Below are 10,175 nucleotides of genomic sequence, written 5' to 3' on the forward strand. Positions count from 1 at the left end.
AACCACTAGGAAAAGGAGGCCGAGACTTCTAATCTCCAGCTTTCCCATTGCATCACCCTCTTTTGCCAACCTTTCATCTCTTCCCCTTGCCAGCCCATCCTCTCCCTCCCACAGAACCCCCATCTGGACAGCTTCTCTTTCAAGCTCTTCTTCCCATGCTCTCAATCCAAATGGCTGGGGGTGCACCCTCTCTCATTTTCTCAGGAGGGCATGTGAACGGGAGGGAATACAGCATGAGATGTTGACTAGATCGAGCTGTCCCCAGTGGTGACACTGTCCCCTGAGTCAGGTCTGCCACTGGCACACAGGATGGCAGTGAGTCTCGGTCCTGTGAGCCAGAAGTGGGAGGGTCTTCCAAAGTGAAGGTAGCTGCTGAGCACAGTTCCTCGGCTAATCACAAAAAGGTAGGGGACTGGCCACTTAGATTTCTTTTGGCTTCATGGGACCAGTGCAGGGCTGTCGACTCTCTGAGCTTCTGTTGTCTTATTTGGGAAATGAAGATGACACAGTGTGATGTGACCTGTGTCGTGTCCTTTGGGTAAATACACCAGCCTGGGGGTGCGACTGGAAAATCCAACAGAAGAGAAAGGGGACTAATGTTTGTTGAGCACCTATTATGTGCTGACCACCCTGCAGGCCTCATCTCATCCAGTCCCCATGACCGGTCTGTCGGGTGCCTGTTGTCATTGTCCATTTAAAAGGCTCAGATCAAACATTCAGCAAAGTTAAGCTGCTTCGGTATCACATGACAGTATATCTGACTCCAACCCAAGATTTGGAGAGAGGGCTGCTGGCCCCCAGAGCTCACTCTTTTCACTCCCCCACACTGCCTCTCTGAGGCCATTGCTTGATGCGTGAGTCCCTTTGGGAGGGAGCGAGCCTCCTGGCTGGCCCTGGCTGGCTATTAACAATACTGACTAATGATTTGAAAAAGGTGTTATAGATGCTTGGTGGGAAGCAGGGGTGGAGCTATTGGATGCTGTAACCTTTCTGTCCCTCTAGGAAAATTCTGTGATTTTTTCTAAAAGAAGCAGAACTATTATTAAATAGATCAGAGGAGCTGAGGCTAAGCAACTTCAAACACATCCAGAGAAAGCAGGTCCCCAGAATGCCTTTTGTAGCTGCTGCATGGGGCCAGGAAAGGGCCACAAGGTCTTCTTCATACCTTGATTTAGTGCCAAAAAAGAAAAAGTCTGGAAAACAGTCTTCATCCGCCCAGGCGTGTCCCTGGGGCTGAGTTGCAAGGCAGGCTTAAGCTTGACAGCTCTGATGTTCTCACCTCCTAGCCCAGGGCCATCTTTGCCTGTCAGCCTTCCTTGAGCCCACAGGGCACCATGGTCCCAGCATCCTTCCTCCTGTGTGTGGCTGCCTGAGCTAACCTGTGCTGACAAGGAAGAAGTGGGTCAGAGGGGCCCAACGTGAGCCCTGTACCACTGCTGCCCATGTGCCAGCAGAGGGGCTGCTCTAAATGCCAGCTGGAGCCAGCCTTCTATCTCCTAGTCAGCTGTGCTTATTTGTCTCCAACTCTGCAAAGAGAAACCTACCATCAAAGCTCCTTGGACTGAAAGTAAGAGAAGGTTGCTAATGCACAAACCAGGTCAAGTTCAGATCCTTTTAACAGCTGAGTCCACCACTACTCAGACTGAGTAAGTTTAAAAAAACCTGTCTTCAGGAGGTGGAAGTTGGAGTCTGGGGAGATGAAGGAGGAGGTGGGTTGAGACTGGGGATTCTGGGAGAAAGGAGGGATGTGCTAGAGATTTGGAGAGGAGGGCTAGGTCATTAAGTGGGGAGGTCTCTGGAGCAGGAACCCTCACCTCACTGGAGAAGGTGGTGGTAGGCTGGCCCTGCAAGGACAGAGCAGTTGAGGGGGGCCCACCCCCAGGTCTACTACCCTGGCTTCCAGGCAAGTCAAGGTAGGTGTCTCTTGCAAGACTGTGAAAATTGTAGCCCAACCAGGACTCTGGAAATGAGCAGGAGAAAGCTTGATGGCCTTAGGAAAGCAGCTTAAGTTGTTTGGGGATGTAGTCTCCTCCTCTGTGCAAGGACCTTCTACAGGGGACACTGCTGATTGTAAACCAGAATTCTGGCCACTTCACAACTTCCTGGAGTCATGCACCGCTATGGAATCATTATTATTGTCCCCATTTTACAGACTAGAAAGTTGCACTCAGAGGTAAGATACTTGTGCAAGCCCATACAGCTGAGAGATTCAAACCTCCCAGGGACTGATCCCCAAATCTGACGAAGAGTGGGGGATCTCTTACTCCATGGAGAGTTACTTCCACATCAACTAAGTAGTTATATATATATATATATATATATATATATATATATATATATATAGTTTATTTGTAAAGGACTGTAGTGATTGTGTCTATACAGATAAAGTCAGTAGTAGAGAAGCTCTGGGCAGGCTCTTCCCAAGGCAGGGGGCTGGGCTGACAGCCATGGGGGCCTCTTCTGGCCTAACATCTTGGTGGCCACACTGTCCCCTTGTTAACCTGAATGACTAATTTTTTCCCTGTGTTGCACTCTGCACTGCCCTTGGAGCTCGTGACTTCTTGATGACGAGGCCGTGCTCTCCATCAACCTGTCACGTTCCTTTGTCTTCCCTGCCAGTGATCCCGGCTGCAGAAAGAGAAGGTGCTGTTGTCTAGACAGCTGCCCGGGCGCAGGGGCCCTCTCGGGGATCCTCAGCTCACCTTTCTCTCCCCCTGAGAAAAACTCCTTCTCCCTGTTTCCAGCCCAAACTTGAGCAAATCTGACTCCAAGAAAAAGTTAGCACCGAAGTGTTGGCCAAGGAAGCTTCCTTCCTTTCTCCCCCACCCCTTCACTTCCCCCCTCTCCCGGCAGGAGCCATCAGCACTAAGAAAAAGTTAAAGCAACTGGTTCATCCTTCCTCTCCCTGGCTGCCGTTCTGAGATTGCTACAAAATGCATCTTCAATCTCATTAGCCTCCCTCCCTCCCTAGCGGAAAGCGTCTGCCTGGATCGAAGTTCTGTACGTGGCTTGGGTATAAAGCGATGCTGATGTTTTCCCCGCCCCCACCCCTGCAGGAGCTGTCCTCGGTTCTGAAATGTTCGTCATCCTCATGCTCTACCTCTGGTTTGCCATTGGCCTGGCCTGCGCTGGCTTCTGCTGCCATCAGCTGCTGTTGATCCTCCGGGGGCAGACCCGCCACCAGGCGCGGAAGGGGGTGGCCGTGAGGGCCCGGCCCTGGCGCAAGAACTTACAGGAGGTCTTCGGGAAAAGGTGGCTGCTGGGCCTGCTGGTGCCCATGTTCAATGTTGGAGGTGAGAGCTCCAAGCAGCGGGACAAGTAGCAGGCACCCCATGATTTCTCTGTGTGTATTGTGGCACCTTCTGAACATAAGACCATGGCACCCTTGTCTCCACTCATGATCCACGAAAACCTTGGACCGGTAAGGTCCTAGCATCCACCCTCCTGGCCTGTGACAGAGAAAGGAATTCGTTGTTGGATCATGACAAGGAGGAAACATGAGCACCTGCCATTGCTGGCTTCTCCCACAAGCCAGCTGGGTGGCGGCTGTTAGGAGGCCTCTGCTTTTGTTTCTTGTCTTTGAGGTCCCTGCCTTCCTCCTCTGGCTCCCCACAGTATTTCACATGATCACTGCTATCTGCTAGCGCTCTCCCTCTCTGCCTCACCTTGGGAGTGAGGAGTGGATTCTCGCTGGCTGTCGGGATGATGTTCCCCAGGAGCTGAGACTGACAACATGTTTAAAGAGGCAGCCAAGTCAGCTCTGCCAACTGCTGGGGAAGTTGGGAAGTGAGGGAAGGTGTCCTAGTCCCTTCTATGGGATTGCGAGCAATGGAAAGGAATAAAGAATTCCGATTGCTGTGCATTGCCACCCCCCCCCCACCAAGTTACAGGGCCCTTTTTCTGTAAGACCTAAGTCAATGGCCTAGGGATTCTGGCTGCAGTTGCCTGCCCACCCTGCTCCAGCTGGGCCTCCTAGGGCCTGACTGGCTGCTTTTTTCTCTGCTTCTCCCTTGGTTTCCAAACTCTGGTCTTTGCTGGATGCTGGGAAGACCAGGACGAAGGGAGAAGAAAAGTGGAGAGATCAGTAATGATAGATGCAAGTGACTGCGTAACTGTATAGGAGGGTGTGTGGGGGGAACTGAGGAGTAATGTTATGAAAACAGAGAAAATGTGCGGGACGCACTGGGATATTTGAGGAGTGAGAATGAGGGAGGAAAATGGGCTCATTTCTGCCCTGGATAAAGGACACTCCAGCAGTTAAAATTGTTCGGTATTTGAATGGCTGCCTGGGATGCAGTTAGTGCTCCATCCATGCAGGAACTCTGGCATGCAGTCATCTGGCAGGCAGACCAAGGAAAGAACTTCTGCATAGGGTCAGGGAGGGGAAGTTCCCTAAGGGAAGATCCTTTCCTTCTCCGAGATTCTAGTGTTATCCTCATGATTGTCAGGTCCAGAGGCTGCAGAGATGCTTACAGGGAGGGTGGGGCAAACATGGAGGGGTCTGGAAATTATGATGTAAACTTTCATCAGCCCCGTCACTGTGGATAGAATCTCTGGAGAGGAAGGACCACCTGAGTGTTAACATTTGTTGAGGGGGTTGGCGTTTAAGGGCAGGGAGATGAAGCAGTGTTGGGAGCAGATGGAGGCAGTGGTAAAGCTGGAAGATCACACTCAACTCTGGGGTAATGTTGGGAGAGTTGAGACTGAGCGGGTCAGAATACAGGGGTGCAATTGCCAGAACAACCCTACTCATCTGGGGGACTTGATGGGGCCTTGCTGTGTGTTCTAGGCACCACAGGACCATACCCCTGGTGACTGTGAGGGATTGCAGACTATCCAAGTGCCCTCCTGACTGGGTCCCAAGTTCAGTCTGCTGTCCATGTAAGCACCAGGACAGATGCCCACACCCTAAGTGTGTAACTGGAGGTCACAGTGATCCCAACTGTCACCAAACAACACCCTGAGTTCTTTGGGAGGACAGAGCTTTGGGAGGACTTGACCTGGGTCCAGCCTTCACGCCCTCTAGAGGACTAATGTAGTGATGGCTCTACCCCCTCCTACTTTTCCCCCCATATCTGCTCATTCATGCATCCTATATACATTTCTTAAGTGCCAACTATGTGCTAAGTCTCTTCCAGGTATTAGTATACAGTGGTGAGCAAGACAATAAGATACTTCCTTTCGGGCATCTGATCACAGCCCCCAGGCACTGTCTCCCCCTGGTGGTCACTTGGCCTTCTAGCTCCCCAGGTTGGTTCACTTGGAGGGAAAGGATGTGACAGAGATGACTGAAAGGGAGCCAAGGCTGTCTGGATGGAGGTGCCATTGGGGGCAAACTTGCCACCAGTTCTGGCCACACTTAAGTAGTGGGAGTGGAGGGGAATTTTGGGGGAGGGTCTGAGCGATCCAGGTCTTCATTCCTGCCCCCAAAGTTCACCTTGGAAGTCAGCCCTGCCATTCCCAGCCTCCTGGAGGTGCCACACTGTGACAGTTGACGTGGGGGTAGGGAGCAAAGGGGTTAGCTGGTGGCAGATGGGTGAGCGGGGGTGACAGTAGGGAGCTTGCCAGATATGGGACTGGAGCAGCATTTGTTCACGTGTCCCTGTATCGTTGATGAAGAACATCAATAAAATATGTGGTTTTAAATTGGATTTGATGTGATTGTATGGGCACTGTGGCTGGTAGAAGGGCTGGCAAGCTGGCATGCACTGACACAGTCATACCAGCTGTTAAAATATTTAAGGTAAGTATTAAAAATACTTCTGTTCCAGAAGGTGACGAACCATTGTTCAGACTCCCTGAGTATCCATCCCTTGCTGCTCCATCAGCCTTGGTTCCTCCCCCGGGACTTATCCCACTATTTAGCAATTGAAAGGCTAATTCCAGACACCTGGATAGGACCCCCCAGAACACTGCTCCAGCCTCAGCCAGTATCCATCGTGCCTGGTCAGCATAGGCTGTGTTGGTGAATATCTGGATATCCTCACCCAGTGGTGACATCCATGGTGGGCTCTGTGGTCCCATGGGACCAGGAATGGCATGTCCAAGCTGGGAACTTTTCTCCTTCTCTGCAACTCTCCCATCCCTTCCTGTGTCGGAGGACAGGTGGGGAGAGAATGGAGCCGGAAGGGCACCTGCTCCTTCATCACAGCCAGAGCTGACTGCTCCCGAGGGTCAGCCAGTGTCCCTGCCCTCTCAGACTCTTAGACCATGAACACCTTGAGGGCACCCAGGAGGGGGTTAAGCCCTGCAGGCGTGGTCCCCAGCAGGTGAATGGGCATGAGCTCTGGTGCATCTTAAACACATGCAGATGTGGAACTGATGTGGGACACAATGGTAGGATAATGATTCTAATTGGTCTGTTGAAGAATCTTTAGCCTTGGCTACAGATGTATATGGGTCTGCATTCCCTGAACACACACCAATGACCTACAAACCTTCAGATGTGGACAGGCGGGGAAGGGGTGATTGAAGCTAATCCTCAGCACATTCTAGAACATGGGTTATCTACACTCCATGGGAAGACACACCTGCTTTGTTCACTTTAGTATCCTTGATGCCTAGCAGGGAGCCAGGCACATAATAAATGCTCAGCAAATGACTGACCGAATGCACAGAATTTGTGCTCACTTGCTCATCCCACATCTCTTATTCCCCTAATGTGCCCAGCATTGTGTTCTACACGTTGTGAGAACTTGAGGGGCTCATAGTTGGGCGAGCCCCTGGGAGAGCTTATACCAGCTCTAGGGCGCTACAAGCGGCTGTGGGAGCCAAGTCTCCTTGGTCCCCTGTTTACACAGGACCTGGAAGGATACATGAGACTCAGCAGGTGGAGATGGATCGGGAGGGGTTTCCAGTGGGGGAAACAGTGCTGGGATCTGAGAAGGATGGTGGAGCAGGGAGCACAGAGGACATCACAGAGAAGCCAAGGAGCTCAGCTTAAGAGTTGGGACTTGAGCAGAGGGGACCTTGAATGCCAAGCTAAGCAATCTGGAGTGAATTTGAGAAGTAATAGGTGTCTTTTGAAGGTTTTGAGCAAGGGAGCTCCATGATTAGATTTCCAAAAGGGAGCCCTGGCCATCGACTAGATGCTGGAAGGGGGCTGGTAAGAGCTATTTGCTATGACCTGAGTGTAATGTAACCGGGCTCTGAGCGGGACCAGTGGCTGAGAGCAGAAAGGAAGAGAAGGTATGAGAGCTGCTTCACAGACATGGATTCTGACTGGAGGAGGGGTGCTGGGGAGGGGTCTCAAGATAACCCCGAAGACTGGGACCAGATGATCAGGGTGAACTCCAAGCACAGGCCATCAGGAGCACTGGGTGGAGAGAAAATCATGATCCTGGGGTTCAGGGTCACCCCACTCTCCTCTGTCACTGACCCATCAGTTGGCAGTGGGTGGTAGGTATCATCAACTATCCAGTCTGTAACCTTGCATGGAGGAAAGGGTTCAGGACGATCTGAAGCTGCAGCACAGCTCTCTGACACCCCAAATCATCTGTCTGTGGCAATACAGGTCACAGGTTCCGTGGCTTACACATCCAGTGTCAGACAGGATGAGCCACGTGGCTCCCTGGTGCCTCAGTATTCCCATCTGGAAAGTGGGCCCTCTGCTTTGGCCCAAGCCTTTGTGTCAGATTAGGCAAAAATATGGATGGCTGCACTGCAGGGACTGGGAACCAATGGAGCCTCAAGAAGAGGACAAATTGAGATCTGAGCCCACATCCTCCCCTCTACCCCCCACTGCACTTCAAGGTGGGAACTAGTGCTAGGTCCCAGCAGGCCATCTTCTAGCCAGCCTCCTTCTCTAAGAGCATGGCTGTCCTGCCACTCCATGCAGTTGGCCCCCAGGTGTCCTCCTTCCCCTCTGTACCTTGAGTCCTCCAGCAGGCCCTGTTGCTACCCCCTCTCCCCATTCTGCCCTGATTCTGGGCAAGCTCTCGGGGGTGCTTGGGAGGCAGCGCTTCCTGTTGGAGAGAAAAGGAAAGGATGTGTAGGGAGCAAGGCCCAGCTCCTCCATTCCTCTAATTTTCACTGATGTTGACCCGATGCCAGGCATGTTGCCAAAAACTAGGAATGCAAAGATAAATTGAGACCCATTCCTGACCTCAGGGAACTTGCAGGAAAGAACACCAATCACAGGTGGTTGTGATTCAGTTAGCACGAGCGTGCTGATGGGCAGTAGAACCACAGGGGCTACAGATTAAAAGCCTGGAAGCCCACAGGAGCGCACTCACTCCACTGTGGGTAAGCTGGAGGGCTTCCCAGAAGCGGTGACATCAGGATCATGTAGGATAAATAGGAGTTGTCCAGACTGAAAAGCAGGGCTGTGTGGGTGGGGTGTGGACAGGTGACTGCAGAGGCAGGGATGCCAGGTGGCTTCCAGGAGTTGTGAGTTTCCATTTAGGAGCGCTGGGGCATGAATCTGCAGGTTGCAGCTACAGTCAGAGAAAATTATAATCCTCAGGCCAGCTCCCTGAGGATCCTGCCCCCTCACTTCACTCACTTTTTAGTGAAGTGAGCGACACTGGAGCTCAAGGGTGTGCCACCTGGGTGAGTCCAGCATGAACTGATACCTGCTCTTTCTAATCATCAGCAGCGTCATCTTCCAGGTAAGAGACCAAAGCCGGTGGGTCATGTTTATTCCCCTAAGACTCAGCCCCAAGCTGCTGAGAACCTCAGGGATCCCTGGACTTCTCTCTGGGAGCACCCATCAGTTTCCTCCCCTGCACAGCCTCGGCAAATGGAAAGCCTCTCTACCAAGATGGCTTCCAGGAGCTAGAGCAGAATTGAAAAGGCTGAAAGCCCCCAAATGTAGGGGTGGCCTTTCATTATGTATATTCCCCATCCTGACTGATGAGGCCCACACCTTTGTGGCCCCCTGCACCCCACTGGGCACTCCCCCTAACCTTCTCCCAGCCCCCTTGCATCCTGCATCTCCACAGGGCATGTCCTAACTGGCCAGCTCCCAGGGGAGTCCTCCCACACTCTTAGCACCCTCCACCACTTGGACTCTCTCCCTCCTATGCGATTTTCATTTTCCAACTCTCTGCAAACCTTGGAGGGGATGTCTATGCTAGTGGGGTCCTCTCGTCCCACCTACCTGGCATATAGGGCCGATGTGTGGCTGGCGTGGTAATTCTACCAAGGCAATAGTGACCAATGTTCACTCTGAAGTCACCACCCGCCAGGGCCTTGGCATACACCCACTCTACCTGTATTTACTAGTTATTCTTCATAACAAACCCTTGAAGTGTGCCCTATAAATGTTCTCTTTTCCAAGTAAAGAAACTGAGGCACCGGGTGTTTATACGAGTCACCCAAGCTGAGAGTTCAGGAGCAGGCTGCCTGCTCCTGAGTTCATCTTCTAAACCCCCAAGCTACACTGTCTTTCTATTGTGGGTTATTCTAACCCCCAATAAATTCCCTGCTGAAAGGTAACAAGGAATCAAGTTTGTTCATTAATTCACTGACGGATCACTCATTCAACGCGTTACTGAGCCCTGGCAGAGCCAGGCAAAGGGATGGGGCTCAGCCTCTGCCTTTGCTGAACCCACTGCCAGCTGCTCGGGGACAGGCCCACGAGATGCCAGTCCTTGCAGACTGATGACTCTGGGCACATTGACCTGGATGAAGCATCTTTTTCAGGAGGCTGATGTGGAGGTCTGAGGACAGTTCAGGCTGCCGACCCGCCTCAGGGCTCAAGGACAATCCTGGCCAGAGGCAGAGCCTTGAGCTATTTTGGGCTGCTGCCCTCCCCAGCAGTGTCAGGGTGCCTGCAGGAGGGGGCCAGACACTGCCAGACACTGAGCACAGCCAGGCACATCTTCACTCCCTCCCCCTGGAGACGGGGGGCGGGGTGGTGGAGTAGGGGGGTCTGCAGGGGGGCATCAGAGACCCCAAAATGGAATGGGCTCCAAGGGGAAAACATCTGCCAAAGCTCTACAGCATCTGGGGACTAGAAGGCTCTGAAGGGGCCCTTTGGGTGTCTAGGAAGGTGGCTGATGTCCTCCCGTTGAGTGACATCATCCCAGCAAAGTTCTGCAGGCCGGGGGAAGGCCCTGGGCCAGAGGGGAGAGCGGGTGCTGTGAGGGCTTCCAGGGAGGAGGCAGTCCTCTCTGTGCTCCTGCTCAGAGTTCCTGTCCCCAAAGGCCCCCTTTTGTGTTTTGCCTGAACTC

General features: G+C 52.6%; 1 protein-coding gene across 1 annotated transcript in view; it reads left to right on the top strand.

Moving 5' to 3' along the window:
* Positions 1 to 3,757, top strand: part of ZDHHC22 (zinc finger DHHC-type palmitoyltransferase 22) — a 41,565-nt gene extending 37,808 nt beyond the window's left edge. The window contains exon 6 of the mRNA XM_037503803.2: positions 3,057 to 3,757. Coding sequence (XP_037359700.1) covers positions 3,057 to 3,322 — 266 coding nt within the window. The 3' untranslated portion in view covers positions 3,323 to 3,757. The remainder of the gene's footprint in view (positions 1 to 3,056) is intronic.
* Positions 3,758 to 10,175: the final 6,418 nt, after the last annotated feature.

Source organism: Talpa occidentalis, unplaced genomic scaffold, assembly GCF_014898055.3.
Source record: "Talpa occidentalis isolate TD23 unplaced genomic scaffold, MPIMG_talOcc4v2.1 talOcc4.11, whole genome shotgun sequence".
Lineage (NCBI taxonomy): Eukaryota > Metazoa > Chordata > Mammalia > Eulipotyphla > Talpidae > Talpa > Talpa occidentalis.